The 27,158-nt window shown below is 47.6% G+C and overlaps 1 protein-coding gene across 1 annotated transcript in view; it reads right to left on the bottom strand.

Moving 5' to 3' along the window:
* Positions 1 to 27,158, bottom strand: part of CELF5 (CUGBP Elav-like family member 5) — a gene marked incomplete at its 3' end in the record, with an annotated part of 88,346 nt that overhangs the window by 4,699 nt on the left and 56,489 nt on the right. The window contains exons 4-10 of the mRNA XM_081321283.1: positions 22,103 to 22,231; positions 20,694 to 20,773; positions 19,470 to 19,616; positions 16,726 to 16,867; positions 14,007 to 14,153; positions 5,633 to 5,695; positions 3,146 to 3,229 (exon numbers count right to left, since the gene is read on the bottom strand). Coding sequence (XP_081177409.1) covers positions 3,146 to 3,229; positions 5,633 to 5,695; positions 14,007 to 14,153; positions 16,726 to 16,867; positions 19,470 to 19,616; positions 20,694 to 20,773; positions 22,103 to 22,231 — 792 coding nt within the window. The remainder of the gene's footprint in view (positions 1 to 3,145; positions 3,230 to 5,632; positions 5,696 to 14,006; positions 14,154 to 16,725; positions 16,868 to 19,469; positions 19,617 to 20,693; positions 20,774 to 22,102; positions 22,232 to 27,158) is intronic.

Genomic DNA, 27,158 nt, shown 5'->3' on the forward strand with positions numbered 1-27,158 from the left:
GGAACGTGGGGTTGAGGAGGAGGAGGAGGAGGAGGAGGAGGAGGAGGAGGAGGAGGAGGAGGAGGAGGAGGAGGAGGAGGAGGAGGAGGACTGTGAGGTCCTTGGTGCTCTCTGAACTTGGTTGATTTCTTACAGACATTTCATGACCCAACTAAGAAGCATCATCAGTGCTAGAAGGGAACGTGGGGTTTCTGAGGAGGAGGAGGAGGAGGAGGAAGAGGAGGAGGAAGAGGAGGAGGAGGAGGACTGTGAGGTCCTTGGTGCTCTCTGAACTTGGTTGTTTTCTTACAGACATTTCATGACCCAACTAAGTAGCATCATCAGTGCTAGAAGGGAACGTGGGGTTTCTGAAGAGGAGGAGGAGGAGGAGGAGGACTGTGAGGTCCTTGGTGCTCTCTGAACTTGGTTGTTTTCTTACAGACATTTCATGACCCAACTAAGTAGCATCATCAGTGGTAGAAGGGAACGTGAGGTTTCTGAGGAGGAGGAGGAGGAGGAGGAGGAGGAGGAGGAGGAGGAGGACTGTGAGTTCCTTGGTGCTCTCTGAACTTGGTTGTTTTCTTACAGACATTTCATGACCCAACTAAGTAGCATCATCAGTGCTAGAAGGGAACGTGGGGTTTCTGAGGAGGAGGAGGAGGAGGAGGAGGAGGAGGAGGAGGAGGAGGAGGAGGAAGAGGACTGTGAGGTCCTTGGTGCTCTCTGAACTTGGTTGTTTTCTTACAGACATTTCATGACCCAACTAAGAAGCATCATCAGTGGTAGAAGGGAACGTGGGGTTTCTGAGGAGGAGGAGGAGGAGTAGAAGGAGGAGGAGGAGGAGGAGGAGGAGGAGGAGGAGGAGGAGGAGGAGGAGAAGGACTGTGAGGTCCTTGGTGCTCTCTGAACTTGGTTGTTTTCTTACAGACATTTCATGACCCAACTAAGTAGCATCATCAGTGCTAGAAGGGAACGTGGGGTTTCGGAGGAGGAGGAGGAGGAGGAGGAAGAGGAGGACTGTGAGGTCCTTGGTGCTCTCTGAACTTGGTTGTTTTCTTACAGACATTTCATGACCCAACTAAGTAGCATCATCAGTGCTAGAAGAGAGAGGGGTTTGTGGAGAGGAGGAGGAGGAGGAGGAGGAGGACAAATGAGGGGTCCTCATTTGTTTGGGGCCTAGCAAGGTAATCTAAATAGTTAAAGTATTTGACACATACCTCCCCTTGCAGAAGCTAACAAAGCAAGAGAGATCCTGTGGCTCAAGAGGTAAAAACAACTGCCTAATGTGCAATCAGCCCAGGTTCGAATCTCAGAAGGGTATGGCTGACTGATGAAAACTAATAAGTTAGAAATGCATTTCAGTCTCCCTTAATTCTTTGTTAGTAATTTACACAAATATATGAGCTGTCCGGTGTGACTACTGCCTGTTCGATGGCCTTCAAGATAGGCTGAAAACAGGAAATAAAGATTTGCCCCATGTTTGGGGCCTAGCAATGTAATCTAAATAGTTAAAGTATTTGACACATACCTCCCCTTGCAGAAGCTAACAAAGCAAGAGAGATCCTGTGGCTCAAGAGGTAAAAACAACTGCCTAATGTGCAATCAGCCCAGGTTCGAATCTCAGAAGGGTATGGCTGACTGATGAAAACTAATAAGTTAGAAATGCATTTCAGTCTCCCTTAATTCTTTGTTAGTAATTTACACAAATATATGAGCTGTCCGGTGTGACTACTGCCTGTTCGATGGCCTTCAAGATAGGCTGAAAACAGGAAATAAAGATTTGCCCCATGTTTGGGGCCTAGCAATGTAATCTAAATAGTTAAAGTATTTGACACATACCTCCCCTTGCAGAAGCTAACAAAAGTGAGAGAGATCCTGTGGCTCAAGAAGTAAAAACAACTGCCTAATGTGCAATCAGCCCAGGTTCGAATCTCAGAAGGGTATGGCTGACTGATGAAAACTAATAAGTTAGAAATGCATTTCAGTCTCCCTTAATTCTTTGTTAGTAATTTACACACACACACACACACACACACACACACACACACACACACACACATATATATATGGGAAAAGAAAAGTTCTTTTACCACCTCTAATAGGTTCCAAAGCTCAGTTCCCACCAGCAGTCAGTGCCACAGAGCTTATGGGAAATATAGTTCAAAACAGCTTAGAAAGAGCACAAACTTAAAGGAATTACCTCCAATGGGGCTCTGACATATAACAGCTCAGCTTCGGATTGCTTCCAGCACCCTTCGGAGTTGCAGCAATCACGTAATCGGATTTGGTCACCTACCTTAAATTCTACTCAAGGAATCTGTCTGCTGACCCAACAGGACCAGCTCAAAATTGGTTTTGTTAGCGTCCAGAAGTTGCTGACAAAACAGCTGTAACGTCACATTTCAGAAGTGACTTTCCTACTTGGTCATTTTGGGGCTTACAATTGCATCGCATCCGTTGGGAAGGCTGCATTTGCTTAGGCCGAGGCTCTCCAAACTTGGCAAGTTTAAGCAGTGCTTTTTTTGTAAAAGAAAAAGGTGCCGGAACTCACACATGTCATACAACCTGCGTTGCCTACCCTACAAGGTTCCATCCAAAAAAGGTGCCGGAACTCTGTTCTGAGCGTTCTATGAGGAAAAAAGCCCTGAGTTTAAGACTTGTGGACTTCAACTCCCAGAATTCCTTGGCCAGCCATAGTTGAAGTCCGCGAGTCTTAAAAGTCGCCACGTTTGGAGAACCCTGTTGGGGAGGAACCTACATTCCTGCATATGGGCCAGGATTTCTCCACACAGGATTGTGGAAACTGGGCTTTGGGCGCGTCCATTTGGGAGATGTTAAGTCTAGAACCGCCTTATCTACCAGTAGGGTAGGTAATGTGGTGGGGTTGCCATGGGTTTAAATTATGGGCCAGCTGGAATGGAGCACCGGTGTAGACATTTTAGGAACGAGCAAGAATAAAATCAGTTCCATCTGAGCACACTTCCCCAGCCAGATCTCTTCTGCCAGTGATGGAGTACGGACACAGTTAGACAGACTTCCTGCTTTGTAAAGGGACCTTAGTCCAGGATATTTTGGTGGGGGGAGGGTGTCTCCAGAAGCGTCAAAAACACAGGTTGCCTGCTTCTCTCCCCCCCCATCATGTCCCTGCAGGAGAAGACCTACCTACCTTCTCGCTGTTGCTGCTGAATTATTGGAAGAGGCTGAGGGATGGCCTGCGCAACAGGGGTGATGGCAGTGGCAGGATAGACAGCTGCAAGGGGTGGAAGGAAAGAGACGGAGGTCACCAGTGGATAAATTCCCGTTTCAGCAGAACAGAATAGCATAGCACAGCACAGCAATAGAATAGCATAGAAAATAGAATAGCATAGCTATAGAAGAGAAGAGCCTTGGTGGAGCAGTGGGCTAATGCCTCCTTAAGTAACACCAGCTGCCTGCAATTAGTGCAGGTTCGAGTCCCACCAGGCTCAAGGTTGACTCATCCTTCCGAGGTAGGTAAAATGAGGACCCAGATTGTTGGGGGCAATAAGCTGACTTTGTAATAATGCCGCTTGGGGGTGTGTGTGAAAGCCCTAACAAGCAGGCATATACATAGAATGAAGGCTACTGCTAAGCTTGTAAGCCGCCCTGAGTCTTCGGAGAAGGGCGGGATATAAATGGGATTAAAAAAAAAAGAGAGAGAAGAGAATATATAATAGAATAGAATAGAATAGAATAGAATAGAATAGAATACAGAATAGAACAGAAAATATAATAATAGAATAGAATAGAATAGAATAGAATAGAATAGAATAGAATAGAATAGAATAGAATAGAATAGAATAATAGAATAGAATAGAATAGAGAACAGAATAGAATAGAGAAGAGAAGAGAATATAGAAGAGAACAGAATACAGAATAGAACAGAATATATAATAATATAATATAATATAATATAATATAATATAATATAATATAATAATATAATATAATATAATATAATATAATATAATATAATATAATATAATATAATATAATATAATATAATATAATATAATATAATATAATATAATATAATATAATATTAGAATAGAGAAGAGAAGAGAGAAGAGAAGAGAACAGAATACAGAATAGAACAGAAAATATAATAATATAATATAATAATAATATAATATAATATAATATAATATAATATAATATAATATAATAATATAATATAATATAATATAATATAATATAATATAATATAATATAATATAATATAATATAATATAATATAATATAATAATATAATATAATATAATATAATATAATATAATATAATATAATAATATAATATAATATAATATAATATAATATAATATAATATAATATAATATAATATAATATAATATAATATAATATAATATAATATAATATAATATAATATAATATAATATCTATCTATCTATCTATCTATCTATCTATCTATCTTCTATCTCTATCTCTGTCTGTCTCTTATCTCTCTCTCTCTCTACACACACACACACACACACACACACACACACACAAACACACAATTTCGGTGCTGTCCGTCTCACTCACAGAGGGACTCTGGGCAGTGTACAACTGAAAGCATAAGAGCATCAAAAAAAAACCACACATAAAAATACAATACACTAATAAAAGGAGCCAGGTAAAAACAAGGATAAGTTACCCGTTAAAAAGTATCCAAAATTCTCTGCTTTTATTCTGGTTGCTTAAAAGAGGAGCTCACTCTTTCCTTCACAGTTTCCACCAATTCTGCACATTTCAGAGTTTCCTCCTCTTATTTCTTTGCAGCCTATTTAGATTCCTTCCCACCAGACTTAGAACACTTTTTAATTTTAGATTTTTTTAAAAAATCCCATCTTCATTATTTTTACAGTATAAATAGCAAAAAGCAGTGAAAAGACCTAATATTCATTCCTCCTCTTATTTTCCTCACAACAATCCTGTGAGGTCGGCTGAGCTAAGAGAGGGGGACTGGCCCAAGGCAGGAACTCACCATCTCCTAGTGATGGGCCCAAAGTCACCCAACTGGCTTTCATACCCAAGGCAGAACTAGAACTCACCATCTACTGGTAAAAAGTCACCCAGCCAGCTTTCGTGCCTATGGCGGAACTAGAACTCACCATCTCCTAATGATGGGCCCAAAGTCACCGAGCATGGTTGCATGCCTAAGGCGGGACTAGAACTCACCATCTCTTAGTGATTGGCCCAAAGTCACCCAGCTGGCTTTCATACCCAAGGCAGAACTAGAACTCACCATCTACTGGTAAAAAGTCACCCAGCCAGCTTTCATGCCTAAGGTGGAACTAGAACTCACCATCTCCTAGTGATGGGCCCAAAGTCACCAAGCATGGTTGCATGCCTAAGGCGGGACTAGAACTCACCATCTCTTAGTGATTGGCTCAAAGTCACCCAGCCGGCTTTCATGCCCAAGACAGAACTAGAACTCACCATCTACTGGTAAAAAGTCACCCAGCCGGCTTTCGTGCCCAAGGTGGAACTAGAACTCACCGTCTCCTGGTTTCTATCCTGGTGCCTTCACCGCCTCTCAGTCCCTCTTCCCAAACTGCCCTTTAACCCTCTTCCCTCCCCCCCCCGATTACAGCCAGAGGAAACCATCCAAACAAGTTTACTTCAGCCATGTTACCTGCATATTGTTGGACTCCCGTGAAAGTCGGATGCAAGGTCTCAGCAACGGATGAGTTTTGGGCTAAAAAAAGAAAGAGATTTGGTTTCTTCTTTTTTTTTAACGATTAGAAAAATCAACAAAAACAGTTGTATGAGGAAAACGAAAGGGGGGGGGGGGGAAATCCGAACCACTGGGTTTGAAATTCCAACACTTGTATGTTGTTGTTGTTGTTTTTTAAAAAATGTTGGATTAAACTTTGCGGGTTAAAAATGTTTGGAACGTGGCTCAAGATCCAAAACAAAACTCACTTGGAATTCCAGCAACAAAGTTTTATTTCAAAAGAAGCATTTGCAAAGCCATAATAATAATAATAATAATAATAATAATAATAATAATAATAATAATAATAATAATAATAATAATAATAATAATAATAATAATAATAATAATAATAATAACAACAACAACAACAACAACAACAACAACAACAACAACAATTTTAATTTAATTTAATTTAATTTAATAATATTTATATACCGCCCTTCTCCCTGAGGACTCAGGGCGGTTCACAGGGCAGAATAAAATACCAAATACAAACATTAAAAAGAGATTAAATGATTGCCCAAGTTAAAACAATAGGAATACAATTCTAAAAACCCCAAAATAAAATTAAGACAGCAAAAATAAAACAACCCCACCGATCCCCATCAGGCTAGGCTGGCTTGTACAAACAAAAACGTCTTAAGATCGCGACGAAAGGAGCGAAGATCGGGCGCCATCCGGAGCTCTACCGGTAGCTGATTCCACAGCTCCGGAGCGCCCACAGAGAAGGATCTCCCCCTGGGGGCCACCAATCGACATTCTCTGATCGGTGGCACCCTGAGGAGGCCCTCTCTGTGGGAACGCACAGGGCGCAGGGAGCTTGATGCCGGCAGCAGATGTTCCCTAAGGTACTCCGGCCCCATGCCATGGAGGGCTTTGAAGACCGTTACCAGTACCTTGAATCTCACCCGGAAGACAACTGGCAACCAATGCAGCTCACGGAGCAGAGGTGTAACGTGGGAGTATCGGGAGACTCCCAACACAACTCTCGCGGCTGCATTCTGTACCAGTTGGAGCTTCCGGGTGGTCCTCAAGGGCAGCCCCATGTAGAGAGCGTTGCAGTAGTCCAGACGAGAAGACACGAGCGCATGAGTGACCGTGCACAAATCATCCCGGCTAAGATAGGGCCGCAACTGGCGCACCAGGCGAACCTGGGCGAAGGCCCCCCCTAGTCACAGCTCCTATATGGTCTTCCAAGGTGAGCCGTGAATCTAGGAGGACTCCCAAGTTGCGAGCCCTATCTACGGGGGGTAATAGTTCACCCCCCATAGCCAGAGGTGGAATGTCCGAATAAACCCGGGATGAAGGTATGCAAAGCCACTCAGTCTTGTCGGGGTTGAGTTGGAGTCTGTTCCTCCCCATCCAGACCCGAACCGCCTCCAGGCAACGGGACATCACGTTGAGGGCATCACTGGGGTGGTTTGGGGTCGAAAGGAAAAGTTGGGTATCATCAGTGTACTGATGATACCCAACTCCAAAGCCACGAATGATCTCACCCAGCGGTTTCATGTAGATGTTGAACAGGAGAGGCGAGAGGACCGACCCCTGAGGAACTCCACAAATGAGAGACCTCGCGGTCGACCTCTGCCCTCCTGCCAACACCGACTGCGAACGTCCCTGGAGATAGGAGGAGAACCACTGTAAGACTGTGCCTCCCACTCCCAATCCCCTGAGACGCCGCAGCAAGATACCATGGTCGATGGTATCGAAAGCCGCCGAGAGGTCTAATAGGACTAGAACAGAGGAATATCCCCTGTCCCGAGCCCTCCAGAGATCATTCACCAGCGCGACCAATGCCGTCTCCGTGCTGTGCCCGGGCCTGAAACCCGATTGGTACGGGTCTAGATAATCCGCTTCATCCAGGACCAGAGGGAGCTGATGCGCCACCACACTCTCAACAACCTTCGCAAGAAAGCGAAGGTTGGAGACAGGACGAAAGTTGTTCAATACAGCTGGGTCCAAGGCAGGCTTCTTGAGGAGAGGCCTCACCACCGCCTCCTTCAAGACGGCGGGGAAGCTACCCTCACTCAAAGAAGCCGATATAACTGCCTGGAACCAGCTGCGTGTCCTCTCCCGGGCTGCATAGACCAGCCAGGAAGGGCACGGGTCCAATAAACATGTGGTGGTGCTCAGCCTCCCCATGATCCTGTCCACTTCCTCCGGAGTCACAGAATCAAACTCCTCCCAGGTGATATCGACAAGACCGCCCGTGTCCTGATCGTCAGACTCTGCCCAGTCAGAGTCCAGACCGGTCCGAATCCGAGCGATTTTGTCCGACAGATAATTGTTAAACTCCTCGGCACGACCCCGCAAGGGTTCCTCCCCCACCTCCTGATTTAGGAGGGAGCGAGTCACCCTAAACAGGGCGGCCGGGCAATTATCTGCGGACGCAATGAGGGTGGCGAAGTGGGTAGACCCCGCCTCCCTTATCGCAGCGAGATAAGACCTAATGTAGGCTCTTAGTCGCAATCGGTCGGATTCGGATCGGCTGGACCTCCAACTGCTCTCTAGGCCCCGTCTCCGACGCTTCATCTCCCGGAGCTCCGCAGAAAACCATGGAGCTCGACGGGATCTGCACCGGGTCAGGGGCCGCAGGGGAACAACTCGGTCAAGAGCCTCAGTGGCCGTCCTTTCCCAGGCTTCCACTAAGGCATCTGCCGAGCTGTGAGCAAGGGAGGCAGGTGGGGACCCCAGCGCCGCCTGGAACCTCTGGGGATCCATTAAGCGTCTGGGGCGGTACCATTTAATTGGTTCCAAACACCCACGGCGGGGGGTGGCAAAACGGAAGACCAGCCGCAGGAGATGATGATCGGTCCATGACAGGGGCATAATAATTGGAGAGCCCCCACCAAGATCATCTAACCACCGTCCAGACAAGAAAACTAGGTCAAGGGTGTGGCCTCCCTCATGAGTCGGTCCCGAAATTACTTGCGTCAGGTCCATGGCCGTCATGGAAGCCATGAACTCCCGAGCCAACTCAGATGATCCTCCCAGCGATGGTAGGTTGAAGTCCCCCAAAACTATAAGTTTCGGGAACTCAACCACCAGCCCAGAGAGGACATCGAGCAGCTCAGGCAGGGCTGCTGCTGCGTGACTAGGCGAAAGGTACACCAGCAGCAAGCCCAACTGCGCACCAGGGCCGCATCTCAAAAAGAGAGACTCACACCCGACTATCTGGGGAACGGTGGCCTCCCGTGGACACAAGGTCTCCCTCATAACAACAGCCACTCCCCCACCCCTACCCTGAGCCCGAGGCCGGTGCAGCACCCGGAAACCTGGTGGGCAAAGATCAACCAGAGGTATGCCGCCCTCTGGGCCCAGCCAAGTTTCCGTGATGCAAGCCAGGTCCGCCTGCTCACCCTCGACCAAGTCACAGACGAGAGGAGCCTTGTTAACGACCGACCTGGCATTCAAGTACACCAGCCGGAGCTCAGGAGGCTGCACGTCCTCACTCCCGGGGCCTCGGGGCGGAACCGGAGGGTCAGAGTGCCTCACCGCTTGTAAGCAGCGGAGAGGCCTTCCCTGAGATCGATACGGCCCTCTGTTCCTACACCTGCTGCCATTCCCTATCGTCGTGGGGATAGATAGTCCCACGACTGGTCCTGGAGCCCCAGAAGCGACCGACCCCCGTTCCTCCCCCCCGCGATCCGCCTCAGCACTAGCCTGAACAAAGGTTGTTGGACTGCCCCCCTCGTCCGAACAACCAAGAAAAGAACCCTCCCTCCTCCCTAACCCCCAAAAAATTTTTGACAAAAAGCAAACCAGGGACCTCTTATTAGGTTTACGTCGGAGGCCCATACCCGTGCCCAGCCATCTCTCAGGATCCCAATAAATGGGCCCTTCCTCGAGATTGTACTCGGCTGGAAAGGCGGGCCGCCTCCAGGAAGGGGGAGCACCCCTGAGGGCGAGCAAGTCCGTAGAGGAGTACCTAAAACAAGGCATAAGAGCAGTCCAGATATAGGCAGTCCATAGTCAATTAATTGAGGAGGGACCAAACAGAGAGCAAATAGAAGTCCCGAGCTTCCACCCAGCCACTGCCACTCAGCTGGGTGCCACCCCAGGACAGGCCAACCACCGTCCTCTCACGACAGTTGGAGAGCCTATTCCTGGGGGAATGGTCCGAAACATCCATCCTGGGTACAGCATGTCCCCTAGAGCTCTCACCTCTAGGGGCAGCAGATGTAAGTTCAGGCCACCCTCTCACTGTGGCCAGTACCCAGGGAACTCTGAATCCTTTGGGGACGATATGTGGATGGCAATAAACAACAGTCCGAGGGCAGAGGTGTGATAGTATATTACATCATCAAAGTCTGCACTACTAAATAGCCGAATCCTCCGTTGCTCTACCTTTCGAGAAGATTGATCATGGCCAGTTCTGCAGTCATTGGGGTCTAATTCTTTTAGGTCCACAAATCCAATGGCACCAACCAAAGTCACAACTGGTGCCACGGAAAGCATAGATCTCTCAAGGGACCACTGGGCTCCACTGGGATCCACCGGAATTAACCGGCTAGCCCAGGAACCTTCGAGGCCACCAACAGCAGTAAGGGTACCAGGCCATCTAGAAAGGCTAAAGCAAGCAGAGGGAAAGACAAGTTGAGTGCAGCGTCGCCGCTGAGCCGCCAGGGCCGCTGCCACCACCGGAGCGCTGCTGCAGACGCCGCCGTCATTGCTGTCGCCGCCAGGACGCTGATGGAACCGAGAATAATCCAGCCCTTCCCGCCGCCGATGGAAAACGGGCCAAAAAGGCTTAGGCGGGAACGGGCAAACGGTCAGGCAGACGACCCAGCGAACAATCGATGATAAGGAAGGCCTAGAGCGGCCCTGGAGCAACGCTGCCGCCGTCACCGTCGCCATCGGAACGGGCCAAGAACGCCGCCGCCGCCACAGCCGAGGCAGACCAAGCCGACCACAGAAGCGGCCCGAAATGGCCCGAAGCGCCTCCGCCGAGACCGCTAGCAGCCAGGGACCATCCGAGGACGGCGGCTCCGCCACCGCCGAAGACGCCGCTACCGAAACCGCCGGCCGCCGAAACTTCCAGGTACCGCGAAAACGGCCCGGAAAACGCCCGAGGCAGCAGAAAGGCGCCGCAAACAACCAGTCCGGGAAAGCAGCAGAACCGGCAGCAAAACAGCAGTCCAACACCCTTCAGCTGCCAAATCATTGCCCGCACTATCCCCCCAACCCAGAGGGTATAAAACACCCCTGGGGGGCTCCTAGGACGCCTATTTTCTGAGACTTGCAGAGCTCACCCTAACAGATCCGCCTGCACGTCCGCCATCTTTTAGCAGCCAACAAGAAGAAGAAGAAGAAGAAGAAGAAGAAGAAGAAGAAGAAGAAGAAGAAGAAGAAGAAGAAGAAGAAGAAGAAGAAGAAGCTTGACTCCCTCTTCTTTGTGGCAGCCCCTGAGATATTGGAACACTGCTATCATGTCACCCCTCACCCTTCTCTTCATTAAGCTAGGTAAAGGTAAGGTAAAGGTTCCCCCGCACATTCGTGCTAGTCGTTTCCGACTCTAGGGGCCGGTGCTCATCTCCGTTTCAAAGCCGAAGAGCCAGCGCTTGTCCAAGGACATCTCCGTGGTCATGTGGCCGGCATGACTAGACGCCAAAGGCGCACGAAACGCTGTTACCTTCCCACCGTAGTGGTCCCTATTTTTCTACTTGCATTTTTACGTGCTTTCGAACTGCTAGGTTGGCAGAAGCTGGGACGAGTAACAGGCGCTCACTCTGTTACGCGGCACTCGGGATTCGACCCGCCAAACTGCCAACCTTCTGATCGACAAGCTCAGTGTCCTAACCCACTGAGCCACCACGTCCCTTTTCATTAAGCTACACATACCCAATTCCAGCAACCGTTCCCTATATGTTTTAGCCTCCAGTCCCCCAATCATCTCTGTTGCTCTTCTCTGTACCCTTTCTAGAGTCTCAACGTCTTTTTTACATCGTGGTGACCAAAACTGGATGCAGTATTCCAGGTGTGGCCTCACCAAGACATTGTAAAGTGGTATTAGTACTTCACTTGATCTTGATTCTATCCCTCTGTTAATGCAGCCTAGCACTGTGTTGGCTTTTTTGGCAGCTGCAGCACACGGCTGGCTCATATTGAAGTGATTGTCTACTTGGTGGACTGAAACACACACAGGTGTTCAGCCACACCTTACAGAGCTGTTTGACACATTTTTATATCCTGTCCCCGACGCAGATTCCATCTCCCCTATCGCGCACAACGCCCCTTCCCTAATCATCCGATAAACTATCCGGACCACCTAAAACCACTGTCCTTTCCACGTTCCAAGAAGCCCCTTTGTCCATATCCTATCTTTCACCATCTAATTTTCTGTTACTACAGTCCGTCTCCTATAGTTGTTTCGATATTTCCTCTTACAATTTGTAACTTCTGCTTTTCACATTTGTACTTGTCAATACTTAGATAAAATATTATTTCTGCTCTTCAGTTGGCTTCTGCTTCAACCTTTAGACTCATTAGAAATTTCTGAGTAATACTTTTATTACTTTCAAAAATAATATTGAGAAATCCAAGATGGAAAAGAGAAGGCCAGACGCCCCCCCCCCCGATATCCACCATTGCTCAAGGAAAGCTGCTACACGTAGTTCTCAAGTTACGTCCACCACTGATCCCAAAATGTCTGTTGTTAAGCGGGACAGTTGTTAAGTGAGTTTTTGCCCCAACTTGCCGCCTTTTTTGCCACAGTTGTTAAGCAGATCACTGCATTTGCTGAGTTAGTGACACGGTCGTTAAGTGGATCTGACTTCCCTATTGACTTTGCTTGACAAAAGGTCGTGAGAGAGGATCATATGATCCCGGGACACTGCGACCGTCGTAAATATGAACCGGTTGCCAAGCTTCTGAATGTGGATCACGTGACCTTGCGGATGGCTGCAACGGTCGTAGGTGTGAAAAATGGTCATAAGCCACTTTTTTCAACGCCGTTGTGACTTTGAATTGTCGCTTAAACAAATGGTTGTAAGTTGAGGACTACGTGTACTGGCATATGCTGTGGAGGGCACAGATGTCGGGAGGAAGGGCATTAACTATCTCCTTTTCCCAGAATCCCCCTGTGGTGCTTGTCCAGGGCTTCATGTCAGTTCTAAAACTGTGTTGCACTCGGCCTCCGATCCTATCTGTCCTCCTCTATTTGATGGAGACCCTGCTTGATCTCCTGGGAGCATGTACAGAATTCCCTCCTCTGATTTCCTTTTCATCACAACAACCCTTTGAGGTAGGTTCTGCTAATAAAAGGAGCTATTTCAAACTCCTGAGAGGGCTTGAGGGGGGAATTAGAACCCGGGACTCTCGCCTCCTAGTCCAGCCCCCTCCCCACCACACCTGACTGGGTCTTGGGCTGAGGGGAAGGGGATGACTTCAAATCAGCCAATTAGTTTTTGAGACTGAGGAGGGATTAGAACCCAGATCTCCCCGTTCTTACCCCAGCTCCTCCCTTAGTAGGCCTCATTGGCTCTTGCGCTGAAAGGGAGGGGCTGGCCCCAAAGCAGCCAATGGGTTTCTGAGGCTGAGGAGGGATTAGAACCCAGATCTCCCCACTCCTAGTCCAGCCCCTCCCTTACTACATCTGATTGGCTCTTGGGCTAAGAGGGAGGGGCTAGCTCCAAATTTAATCCATGAGCTTTTGAGGCTGAAGGGGGATTAGAACTCAGGTCCCACCCCTCTCAGGGTAGCCCCTTCCCCAGTTCACCTATCAAGAAGCCAACACCTTCACATTTTGTGCAAATACTGTACATTTAGGACCGTCAAATAGAAATTGCTCCACACCTTCTGACTTTCTCCAGCGGGGTCCAGGATAGGCCCAGGACAAAGTTGTACACAAATGACACAGGCCAACTTGTCCGTCTCCAGGGTTCTTGCAACGAGTTTCCTCTACATCAGGGGTGGGGAACTATGGCCCCTTCATGATTCGTGGACTTCAACTCCCAGAATTCCTGAGCCAGCATGAGGGAAACTTTGGCCCCCTTCATGACTCGCGGACTTCAACTCCCAGAATTCCTGAGCCAGCATGAGGAAAACTTTGGCCCCCTTCATGACTCGTGGACTTCAACTCCCAGAATTCCTGAGCCAACATAGCTCAGCATGGAAACCTCTCCCTGTCCCCTCAGCATGGCTGGCTCAGGAATTCTGGGAGTTGAAGTCCACAAGTCATAAGAGGGCCCTGGTTCCCCACCCCTGCGCTACATGAACACACACACACACACACACACACACACCCCGGGAGGAGAGGGACTGGCCCCCAGCCTCCCGCTTTTGGTCCTACCTGTGCAGGGGACCAGCCCGTTTGCATAAACCGTCTCCAAGGCAGGGTGACTGCTGGGAATGGCCACCATTCCTGCAAAGCTGTTGCTGATAGGGGTGACCAGTCCTGGGACAGCAGCTGTGCCCAGCAGAGGAGGTGAGTGTAACCCTGCAGGAGAGAGACATAAAAAGACAGGAGGAAGAGGTGGTGCTTTTAGTTTCTTTCTTTCTTTCTTTCTTTCTTTCTTTCTTTCTTTCTTTCTTTCTTTCTTTCTTTCTTTCTTTCTTTCTTCTTTCTTTCTTTCTTTCTTCTTTCTTTCTTTCTTTTCTTTCCTTCCTTCCTTCCTTCCTCCTTCCCTTCCCCTCCCTCTTTCTTTCTCTTCCTTCCTTCCTTTCTCCAACCCTCCTTCCCTTCCTCCATTTTCTCTTTCTCATCCCTCCTTTTTTACTTCTTTTTCTGTCCTTTTCATTGTCTCTCTATTATGTCATCATCTTCTCGTCCTTTTATGTTTACTTTTCATCCCCCTCCCTGCCTTTCCTTCCTATTTCTTTCCTTCTCTTCCCTCTCTGTAATGTATTGGGGTTTTTACCTGAACTGTTTTCAGGTGTCTTTGAATGCTGCTTGAGATTGCTTAATTACACCTGTCTGTGTAACCGGGCTGGCTGCCCAGACGTGCAGTCTCCAGGACGATCATTGGTTGGCTCTGGGGCGGGAATAGGTTCCTTTAAACCTATTGGCCGCCGCCTAGTGGCCAACCGTATAAGTAGCTGCACAGAAGCCTCTGATTCCGTTCTGTTCCTGTTACTACAATAAAGCAATGTTCCTTTTTGAACCCTCTCGTCTCGCCTCCTGCTTCCCAAGAATCCACTACTACACAACGCTCTCCTCCCTCCTTTCCTTCCTTCCTTCCTTCCTTCCTTCCTTCCTTCCTTCCTTCCTTCCTTCCTTCCTTCCTTCCTTCCTTCCTTCCTTCCTTCCTTCCTTCCTTTCCATTCACTTCTTTTCTATTTATTTCCTTCATCCCCTTCCCTTACTTTCCCCTCTCCCTCCTCCCTCCCTCCCTCCCTCCCTTTCTTCTTTCATGCTTTTTCTCCTCCCTCCCTCCCTCCCTCCCTTTATTAATCCCTCTCTTACTTAATCTTGCCCTTGCCTTTTCGTGCATCCACCTGCAGCTCCCTCCACACCCCTTCCCTCCCCTCATGGGGCGGGGAGGGTGGAGGAAGGTCAAGTGCAGGGAAGGGCATCTGAAGGGGAAAACCATTTGAGGGATCTCTCTGTTCTGCCCTTTGGCCCTCCAGAAGGCTGGGCTTTCTTTGCTTGGATTATCTCCAGCGAGGGATCCAACACTCTTGTCTGGTGCAAAAGCTTCCTATAGTTTTATTTATATCAATCGTTTCCTTCTTCCAGAACCACCAGCGTTAGGAATTTTGGGCGTTTTCTAATCGAAGGAATGGCATCTGTGCATCTTGCATGCAGAAAAGCATCTCTTTGTTCCCTGGCACCTGCTGAAAGGGCCCTGCTCTGAAAGCCTAAAACAAGGCTTTTCAACCTTTTCACCCACTGTGCCACTTTTAGGATATGGCAACATCCGAGTACCACCAGTCGCCTAGCAAGGTGTCAAAAACGTGAGCACAAAAAAAAAGGAAAAAAGGGAAGTACAGGTAGTCCTTGACTTACAACAGTTCACTTAGTGACTGCTCAAAGTTACAATGGCACTAAAAAAAGTGCCCCCCAAGCCACAGCCGAGCAAGACACCTGCCTGCCCGCCCGGTGGCGCTCTTCCTCCTGTCCGAGGTTTTCATTGTTGTGAGCATTTCTGTTGAGGATTGACAGCGAGGGTGGGGGAGGGGGGGTGTTTGGTTTTTATTCTCCCCCCCCCCTCTGCTGGGTGGTTGCAGCAGGTTTTGGTCACTTCACATGACCCTGGGACACTGTGACCGTCATAAACCTGAATCAGTTGCCAAGCATCTGAATGTAAATCACAAGACCCTGCAGATGCTGCAACATTCCAGCTGATCGGCGCTTCTTCTGGGCTCAGCGGAAGCGCCAGGATCAGTGCCGAGCTCCAGCTGGATCCTGGTGCTGATCCTAGCGCTTCCGCTGAGCCCTGACAGTCCTGCAGCTCCAGCCGTCTCTCGCTCAGGCTTGTGTGGTGCTGCCACCGGTTCAGCTCATTCCCCTCCCCCGCCACCACTTTTCTAGGATGGTCGCGTACCACCTGCCAGGTGCCAATGTACCACAGGTGGTACCCGTACCACTGGTTGAAAAGCCCTGGCCTAAAAGACACTTTCCTTGTTTTTGAACAGAATGACAGAGCTGGAAGGGACCTTGGAGGTCTTCTAGTCCAGCCCCCTGATCAAGCCGGAGACCCTGTATCTTTTGAGACAAATGGCTGTCCAGTCTCTTCTTGAAAACCTCCAGTGGTGGAGCATTCAAAACCTCTGGAGGCAGGTAGTTCCACTGATTAATTGTTCTAACTATGGGGCAACTTCTCCTTAGTTCCAGGTTGTTTCTCTCCTTGGTTAGTTTCCCTCTGTTGCTTCTTGTCCTGCCTTCAGGCGCTTTGGAGGATAGCTTGACTCCTTCTTCTTTGGGGCAGCCCCTAAGATACTAGAATACGGCTATCAACGTCACCCCTCCTCCTTCTCTTCATTAAACTACTAGACATGCCCAATTCCTGCAACCATTCCTTACATGTTTTAGCCTCCAGACCTCTAATCAACCCCGCAGCCACACGTACCTGAGGTTGGTGCAATTGGAGTGGCTGGCAGGCCGTTCAAGCTGACGGTGCCGATCTGCTGGATGTGGCACGGCGAAAAAGTGAGGCTGGGACTGAGAAAGCTGCCGTGGGAAGCCGAGAGGACCGTTTGCTGCTGCATCAGCTGCCAGAAAGAAAAATAAAATAAAATAAAAAATGGCTACGCCCACCGAAGGATGGGGAGAATTCAGAGGTGCATCAAAGTGAAAAACATACATATATACATACATACACACACACACACACATACACAGATATGTGTGTGTATGTGTGTGTGTGTATGTGTGTGTGTGTGTGTGTGTGTGTGTGTATGTAAATTTGGATTGCTGACAAAGAATTAAAGGGAGACTGATATAGCTATTTCAAGCTTCGTTGCTCTCATCAGTCAGCCACACCCTTCCGAGATTCAAACCTGGGCTGACTGATGAGAGCAAAGAAGCTTGAAATAGCTATATCAGTCTCCCTTTAATTTTTTTTTTAATTCCATTTATATCCCGCCCTTCTCTGAAGACTCAGGGTGGCTTACAAGCTTAGCAGTAGCCTTCATTCTATGTATATGCCTGCTTATTAGGGCTTTCACACACACACCCCAAGCGGCATTATTACAAAGTCAGCTTACTTGCCCCCAACAATCTGGGTCCTCATTTTACCTACCTCGGAAGGATGGAAGGCTGAGTCAACCTTGAGCCTGGTGGGACTCGAACCTGCACTAATTGCAGGCAGCTGGTGTTACTTAAGGAGGCATTAGCCCACTGCTCCACCAAGGCTCTTAATTCTTTGTCAGCAATCCAAATTTATTTGATATAAACAATTGTCGCAGTTGCGACTGCCGCCTGTGGATGGCCCTAGTGTGGGCTGAAACAGGCAAAATGTTTCGCCCATATTTGGGTCGACGAGGTGCTCAAAACACTCAAGACATATAAAAAAGGTAAAGGTTCCCCCACACATGCGTGCTAGTCGTTTCCAACTCTAGGGGTCGGTGCTCATCTCTGTTTCAAAGCCGAAGAGCCAGCGCTTGTCCGAGGACGTCTCCGTGGTCATGTGGCCGGCATGAGTGGACGCCAAAGGCGCACGGAACGCTGTTACCTTCCCACCGGAGTGGTCCCTATTTTTCTACTTGTATTTTTACGTGCTTTCGAACTGCTAGGTTGGCAGAAGCTGGGACAAGTAACAGGCGCTCACTGTTACACGGCACTCAGGATTCAACCCGCCAAACTGCCGACCTTCTGATCAACATGCTCAGCGTCCATATATATATTATTTAATCGATATGATAAGAATTGTATTAGTTTAAACATGAGACAGTAAATACTAAGGGGAAAAGAGAGGAAATATTTAATGTGGTAGTTTGAGACTTGTACTAAAGATACTTGTATGTCACTCAATTATCGATTGACTCAGCCGCCACGTTGCTTTTCAAATACTTAAACGTAAAATTAGAAAATCAATAAAACATTAATGAAAAATAAGGTGAAAAACAAATTTTGCAAAGAAGATATTAAGGGAGGAGTAGCAGACCTCGACATAATACAGCTAGTCCTCGACATATGGCCACAATTGAGCCCAAAATTTCTGTTGCTAAGTGAGATGGTTGTTAAGTGAATTTTGCCCCATTTTACAACCTTCCTTGCCACTGTTGCTCTGTGCATCCCAGAAGTTGTTAAGTGAGTAACGTGGTTCTTTTTTTTGGTATAAATTTTATTAGTTTTTATAGGGCTAGGAATGAGGTGGGATGGGGATTGGGATTGGGGTTCGGGTTAGGATTAGGGATGGGGTTGGGGTTAGGTTTTTCTAAATAACATTCTCAATATTTAGCAAACAGCGTAATGTCCAAATGTCACGTGTTTAACAAGAAATAATAGATAATAGTTAATTATCATAAACAATATGTTAATTAATCGCTCAATAGTCTTCTTACTAATGTATATTCACATGGTAACGTGGTTCTTAAGCGAATCTGGTTCCCCCACTGTCAGAAGGTCGGGGCACTGCTGTGACGGTTGTATGTGTGAAAAACACGCCACTCAGAATTGCCCTGCTGTAGTGGGCCGCCTTGTACATAATCCAAACAGATCCAGCATACTAGATTTATTTCGCAGGATCCAACCTGGGTCAGTCACTGGGACCAGAGGGACTTGTGCTGGAGCCCATCCTATTCTTTGTGTGATACTTATATGGTGCCTGTTGTGTGTGGCTTTTCAGTTGTCGATTGGGGTGTTGATGGGTGGCTATTAAATCATCGGCTGTTGTTTCCTTGTGCTGCCAAGTCCTCGGCTCCTAAGCTACCTGATACGCTGCTGGTAAATCAGCGCACCCGTTGAATGGACAAGGGGCCTATTTCCCGGGCTTCAATCATTTCCCTGGCTGTTTTTGTACTTGCTCGGCCAACAATCTTAGCAGCTGCGGAATTAAAAGCATGTGCTTGCTTATCGCCACAATTTATTTCTTTTCTGGTTGTTCGCAGGGAAGAATGGCAAACGGGCACTGACGGGAAAACTGGGGAAGAAGGTAAAGCTGGCATTTGAAGCGGTGGGATTAAATCTTGCAATGTTTATTGCACGTCCCTGCAACTTCCCGCATCCTTTTCCTCATTACAAATGCTACAGGCATCCTGGAAAGCCAGTTCTCACAATGAGCCCCAGCTGGCTCTGATGGCCCCACGGCAGCCCCCACTTCCCAGTTCCGACGGGCGGAAAGCTGGCCTCGCATTCCATTGATTTACTCACCGCTTGAGCATACGCGCTGTACGGGCTGAACGGCAACGTGAAGGAGGGGGTGAGGATGCCAAGCTGCCCCACCATCTGCTGCACACGCCGCAGCGTCCGCTCCTTGTCCGTGTCGGCAAACTTCACCACGAGGCTGGAAGAAGCACCCTGCTAGACAAAAATGCAGGTATGGGGTGGGAAAAGAGAGGAAAAACTCGTGGGGGGGGAGAGGGGACCAATTTAAAAACAGATTTGACAGCCATTTCTCTGGAATGGTACAGGCAGTCCTCAACTTACAACCGTTCATTTAGTGACCGTCCAAAGTTACAACGGCACTGAATAATGTGACACATTACCGTTTCTCACACTTACGACCATGGCAGCATCCCCCCACGGACACGCGATCAAAATTCAGCCACTTGGCAACTGGCTTCTATTTATGACGGTCGCAGTGCCCTGGGGTCATGTGATCCCCTTCTGCGAACTTCTGACAAGCCATGTCCGTGGGGAGGCCAGATTCACTTAACAACTGTGGCAAGAAGTGGGGCAAAAGTGGGGCACTTAACAAATGTCTCACTTCACAACAAAAATTGGGGGCTCAATTGGGGTCATAAGTCGAGGACTACGTGTATAGGTTTTCCTGCTGGAGCAGAGGGTTGGACGAAAAGAACTCCGTGGTCCCTTCCAACTCTGTTATTCTTCGGGGCCCTGCGGCTGCTAAGTGAGTCGCTGCAGTTATTAAGTTAGTGACACGGTTGTTAAGTGAATTTGGCTTCCCCCCTTGACTTTGCTTGTCGGAAAGTTGCAAAAGGGGATCACAAGAGCCCGGGACACTGCGACCGTCGTAAATATGAGCCAGTTGCCAAGCCTCTGAATTTTGATCAAATGACCATGGGGCTGCTGCAAGGGTCATAAGTGTGAAACACGGTCATAAATCACTTTTTTGTGAGGTTGTAATTTGGCAAGGTCACTAAATGAACTGTTGTAAGTCGAGGACCATCATTACTTACAAACTGAGGTTCAGCTCCACCCACCTTGGGTTCGCCTTTCAAATTCCCCCTGTATTTTGAAACTCAGAGCAAGCGTGATGCCTATGTTGCAGCTCCCATTGCATTCAAACTTCCTATCTGGATGTTTGCCCCTGTTTAATGTTCATTGACCCAGATGGCAACAGAGCTAAATTATCCATCTGGGATGCCAGTGTGTCTTCTCTGACCTGTGACAAGACCTTGGATGTTTACTCACGGGCATGGTTTGGCTGCCGTGGAGCGCATGGATCGCTGCTTGGGCCTCGTTGTGCGAGGAAAACTTAACAAAGGCACAGCCTGGAAAGGGACAGGATTAAACAAGGATTAAGACAGAGAAGATGCCTGGAACTGTTGGAATTCACTGTTGGAATGTATGTTTGTGCAACAGCTACAATAGTATTGAGCCAGTAGATGGCAGTGTTTACAAATTTGGATCTTTAGTATATACTCTATGGTGTTCTTTTGTCCTAAGTAGTTTCCTGTTTCCTGTTACAGTTAAAACAGATAAGCAGGAAAGTACGTGGTGATTGTACACTTGGTTTGATCTGTGGTGCTATCTATCTATCTATCTATCTATCTATCTATCTATCTATCTATCTATCTATCTATCTATCTATCTATCATCTATCATCTATCTATCTATCTATCTATCTATCTATCTATCTATCTATCTATCTATCATCTATCTATCTATCTATACAGAATTTCTAACAAGAACTAAGGTGAAATTTTCTGAGAGTAAGAACAGATAATCTGTTCACCAGAGCACCAGAGGGAAGGATGAGAAACAATGGTTGGAACCTGATCAAGGAGAGAAACAACCTAGAATCAAGGAGAAACTTTCTGACAGTGAGGACAATCAACCAGTGGAACAGCTTGCCACCGGAAATCGTGGGCGCCCCATCACTGGAGTTTTTTTAAGAAGAGGCTGGACAAGCACCTGTATGAGACGGTCTCCTGCTTGAGCAGGGGGCTGGACTAGAAGACCTCCAAGGTCCCTTCCAGCTCTATTCTATTCTAATTCCCCTCCAGAAATTGTAAATGCTCCAACACTGGAAGTTTTTAAGAAGAGACTGGACAGCCATGTCTGAAATGGTATAGCGTTTCCTGCCTGAGCAGGGGGTTGGACTAGATGACCTCCAAGGTCCCTCCCAACTCTTATTCTGTTAAATGAAGAGGGAGATGAGAATCCCACGACTCTGTGCGTGTTTTGACTTGGCAAGAATTGTTCCCTGGGCATTTTAGTACACTGTTAGAGCAAAGAGAGGCCATGATGGGCCATGAGACGGAACAGGGGTCAAAAACGTCAAAATGGAAAGGGGAATGGTGCAATCAAAGCTGCATCCCTTTTCTGTATAGTTCAGGCACGCATAAAACGATGTGTTTTTTTAAAAAAAATCACATAGCGATGGCTACCGCGAGTTAAATCTTTCCTCCGCTGTGACAAAAAAAAACCACATCTTTCTTTTTCCAGAGGCTCACCGCACACTTGACACAATCACAAAGCAGACGGTAGCACACCAGAGTGCTTCAGGGAAAACCCCCAAAAAAGAGGAGGGATTTTTTTAAAAAAAACAAAAAAATCACCTGGAGGGCCGCAGTTGGATCGAACATGTTAAAACTCACCTTTGCTGTTTCCATCTGGACCTCTAAGCACTGTGCATTCATCAATGACCCCGAAAGGTTCAAAGAGACACAGAATGTCTTCTTCGGACTGCTGTTTATTCAACATGCCCACAAAGAGTTTCCTGTCTCCTAGAAGAAAAGAAGGACACAGCACCATCAAAAAAAGAAAAAAAGATGTTGAGGCTCTAGAAAAAGTTCAAAGAAGAGCAACAAAGACGATCAGGAGACTGGAGGCTAAAACATACAAGGAACGGTTGCTGGAATCGGTTATGTCTAGTTTAACGAAGAGAAGAGCGAGGGGGGACATGATAGCAGTCTTCCAGTATCTCAGGGGCTGCCCCAAAGAAGAGGGAGTCAAGCTATTCTCCAAAGCACCTGAAGGCAGGACAAGAAGCAACGGATGGAAACTAGTCAATTGGAGAGAAGCAACCTAGAACTAAGGAGGAATTTCCTGACAGAACAACTAATCCAGGGGTCTTCAAACTTGGCCCTTTTATGACTTGTGGACTTCAACTCCCAGAATTCCTCAGCCAGCGTGCCTGGCTGAGGGATTCTGGGAGTTGAAGTCCACAAGTCATAAAAGGGCCAAGTTTGAAGACCCCTGAACTAATCGGTGGAACAACCTGCCTCCAGCAGTGGTGAATGCTCCAACAACCATTTGTCTGAAATGGTATAGGGCAGTGATGGCGAACTTTTTAGAGACCGAGTGCCCAAACTGCAACCCAAAACCCACTTATTTATTGCCAAGTGCCAGGGATGCATCAGCACTGTGGTGCCCTCGGGGGGGGGGGCAGGGAGGCGCCTCTGAGTGCCGCCTCTGCCACGCAAAACCCGGGGACGCAAAAACGGCTGCCGCGGCGCCGCAGGGTACAGATACACTGCACGACAACAGGGCAGGGCTAGTGAGTATCATGCAGGCACTAGCCCCGCCCCGTTTGCAGCGCATGCGTGCTCACGGCCCCGTGGGCGCATGCACGCATGTAAAATGCTTCCCCCTCCATTTTCTTCCAGTCCACCAATCGACAATGGTTGGTGACCTCTGCTCTACCACTTCTACTTGAGCTTGCTAGTGGTTCGCTTCGTCTCCTTTGTGCTGGGCGGGTCTCCTGCTCCGGGTGGCGGTGGTGGCCTGATGGACCTGCTGCTGGCGGCGCGTGCCAACGGAGAGGGCTCTGAGTGCCGTCTCTGGCACATGTGCCGTAGGTTCGCCACCACTGCTATAGGGTTTCCTGCCTGAGCAGGGGGTTGGACTAGAAGACCTCCAAGGTTCCTTCCAACTATTATTATTATTATTATTATTATTATTATTATTATTATTATTATTATTATTATTATTATTATTATTATTATTATTATTACTTTTGGTAGGCTCCTGAAGGCTGAGAAAGGCACAAAGGGTGTAATGGTGTAATGGTGAAGGGAGCAAGCTAGAAACCAGGACACGGTGAGTTGTAGACCTGCCTGGGGCACTGAAGCCCCCTGGGTGACTTTGGGCCAGTCACAAGGAGACAGTGAGTTCTAGTCCTGCCTTAGCCATGAAGGCTGCTGGGTGACTTTGGGCCAGTTACTGGAAGATGGTGAGTTCTAGTTCTGTCTTAGGCATGAAGGCCAGCTGGCTGACTTTGGGCCAATCGCTAGGAGACCGCGAGTTCTAGTCCCGCCTTAGGCACGAAAGCCAGCTGAGTGACTTTGAACCGTTCACCAAGAGACTGTGAGTTGTAGCCCTGCCTTAGCCATGAAGGCTGCTGGGTGACTTTGGGCCAATTACCAGGAGATGGTGAGTTCTAGTTCTAGTTCCAACCCCTAGGAGACTGTGAATTCTAATCCCACCTTAGACTCCAAAGTCAGCTGGCTGACTTTGGGCCAATCAGAATGCGAAGACGAATTCTAGTCTTGCCTTTTAGCCATGAAGGCCAGCGGGCTGACTTTGGGCCAATCATCAGGAGATGGCGAGTTCTAATCCTGCGTTAGGCATAAAAGCTGGTTGGGAGGCTTTGGGCTAGTTCCTGTCTCTCGCAACCCAACCCACCTCACAGGGGTTTTGTTGTGGGAAAAACAGAAGGAGGAAGAAGCATTAGAAATGTTAGCCGACTTGAGTTAGAATAAAAGCAAGAAACAAAAAAAATAAAAAATAAAACCATGCTGCAAGGCAGTGATCTATCTTTGTAGCAGGGAATAAATGATGTTTTCTGCCACCTGAGAAACTAAAGTGGAAACTAGCAGGGTCCATAGAGGTGTGACTATCCACATAACAAGGGGGTCAGGGGTTGGATAACTGGTTGTGTTCACCGGCTGTGTTTTTCATCTTCCTTTACGAACATTCAATGTCTGAACCTCCCTCCTTAACATATATTTTGATTCTTAAATTACAGGTGGTCCTCGACTTACAACAGTTCATTTAGTAACCATTCGAAGTTACAACGGCAGTGAAAAAAGCGACCTTGGACCATTTTTCACACTTATGACCGTCGCAGCATCCCAGTGGTCAGGTGATCAAAATTCAGAACGCTTGGCAACTGACTCATACTTATGACGGTGGCAGTGTGACCTTCTGACAAGCAAAGTTAACGGGGAAGCCAGATTGACTTGGAACAACCGTGTTCCTAAAGTTTATTTATTTTATTATTTGTTCTATTAATTAGATTTCTATACCGCCCTATTCCCGAAGGACTCAGGGCGGTTTACAGGGCAAAGTTAAAAACAGTTAAAACAGTACAAAGGTTAAGATAAAGTTAAAATTAAAATACTGCTAAGCTTGTAAGCCGCCCTGAGTCTTCGGAGAAGGGCGGGATATAAATGGAATTAAAAAAATAAATAAAAAAAATAACAATAGCCCAAATTTAAAATTTAAATTTAAAATTTAAAAATTTAAAACCCCTCAGTCCAGGTTGCAGTGTTTCACTTAGCAGCTGGCAGAAAAAAGGTCATAAAATGGGCCAAAAGTCACTTAACAAACGGAAGGCTCAATTGTGGCCATAAATTGAGGACTTATCTGCATAAGGAGATTTGGAAAAAAGGACGTTTGACCTTTTTGCGTAATTGAGGGTTGACACTTTTCCTTCTGATGGTTTACCAATCGCTTTGTAAAAGCCGATTCTCCGATCAAAGTGCAACCGCCGGCTAAATCTTCTCGGGGGGGGGGGTTTATATTAATAAAGAGACTTTTGTTTTTCTAAACCCCTTTGGATTTCTGCTTTTGACTACCCCCCCAAAAAAGCTCCAGCTGTTACTTCATGGCAAGATTGAAGCCAATTGTTCAAGGCACTGTGACCGCTCGCAAGGGAGGTCCAGCGTTTTGCAAACCGAGGGGGGTCATCTGAATGCCGAAGGATCAAGTGTGAAATGTCACATACTCAAAAGGAGACCTCAAAGGGCCCTGGAGGGGGGGCGGTGGAGGGGGGCGGTGAGGCCTGCCAAGATTGCGCGCAGATCCATCGTGGCGCTTCTAAATGGCTTTGCAGGAAGGCGCCTTATTGCAAATGACTGGATTTCTTCAGAAGGGAAAATAATGCAACCTGACATGTCTCAGAAGCAATTTATGGATAGCGTTATGGGTTGAAGAATACAATCGTCTGAAAGTCGATGGAAAGATGGAAGGAAGAAAAGAAAGAGAGAAGCAGAGAAAGAAAATAAACTAGCTGGTCCACCCCAAATTTTATCCTCCCAGAAAACCATCCATACAGTTTGCAAAAATTATAACAGCCTCCTCCTGTGAAACAACAGGGCTGATTCACCAAAAAAAATATATATGCATGAAAACACCTTGGTAGGATTTCATATGTTGACTTTCCTGTTTGAAGATTTAGATGGTAGATATTTGGGCCTGCTTAACACATAGGAATCACCTAATTTCAATGTTTCTTCCATGCCCGAGCATCTCAAAGGCAACCTGGTACTTTTCCCTGTGAATAAGGAAGAATGAGAGCCAGTTTGGCATAGCGGTTTAGGTGCAGACCTAGAAACCAGGTATCTAGGTTCTAGCCCTGCCGTAGGCATGAAAGCCAGCTGGGTGACTTTGGGCCAATCACCAGGAGACTGGGAGTTCTAGTCCCCCCTTAGGCATGAAAGCCGCCTGGGTGACTTTGGGCCAATCACCAGGAGACTGGAAGTTCTAGTCCCCCCTTAGGCATGAAAGCCAGCTGGGTGACTTTGGGCCAATCACCAGGAGACTGGGAGTTTTAGCCCCCCCTTAGGCATGAAAGCCAGCTGGGTGACTTTGGGCCAATCACCAGGAGACTGGGAGTTCTAGTCCCCCCTTAGGCATGAAAGCCAGCTGGGTGACTTTGGGCCAATCACCAGGAGACTGGGAGTTCTAGTCCCCCCTTAGGCATGAAAGCCAGCTGGGTGACTTTGGGCCAATCACCAGGAGACTGGGAGTTCTAGTCCCCCCTTAGGCATGAAATCCGCCTGGGTGACTTTGGGCCAATCACCAGGAGATGGTGAGTTCTAGTCCCACCCTAGGCATGAAAGCCAGGTGGGTGACTTTGGGACAATCATCCTGATCATTGGGAATGAATTTCCTTTCCAAGTCTGCCCTTCCTTAGGATTAGGATCAATTAGGAGATGGCCAGAGATGAGCCCAAAGCTGAATCTATGAAGATCTCTGTTCAGAATGGCAAGAAAGTGCGGTTCTTCATGCGCTCTGAACTTGGTGGTTTTCTTGCAGACATTTTATGACCCAACTAGAGTGCTGAGCACTGATAATGTTACCTAGTTGGGCCATGAAATGTCTGCAAGAAAACAACCGAGCTCAGAGAGGGCACCGAGGACTCAGCAGTTCGATTCCGCAGAGTTACAAACATTTTCCACCATTGAAACCCAGGTGGGATGTGGCTTGTAGGATTCTCCAGCCTGAACTTCATGTGGAGCTGTCCATGGTGCTGGCTGATGACTGGCCTGGTGCTGCCAATCTTATACTGATACCGTGTTTCCCTGAAAATAAAACCGGGTCTTTTTTTCTTTTCCCCCCCCAAAAAGAGGCACTAATTCTTATTTTTGGGGTAGGCCTGACCTCACCTCCAGTACCGACAGCTTCACCCTGCCGGTCCACTTCTTC

Source organism: Vipera berus (genome assembly GCF_964194415.1).
Source record: "Vipera berus genome assembly, chromosome: 1".
NCBI classification, from domain to species: domain Eukaryota; kingdom Metazoa; phylum Chordata; class Lepidosauria; order Squamata; family Viperidae; genus Vipera; species Vipera berus.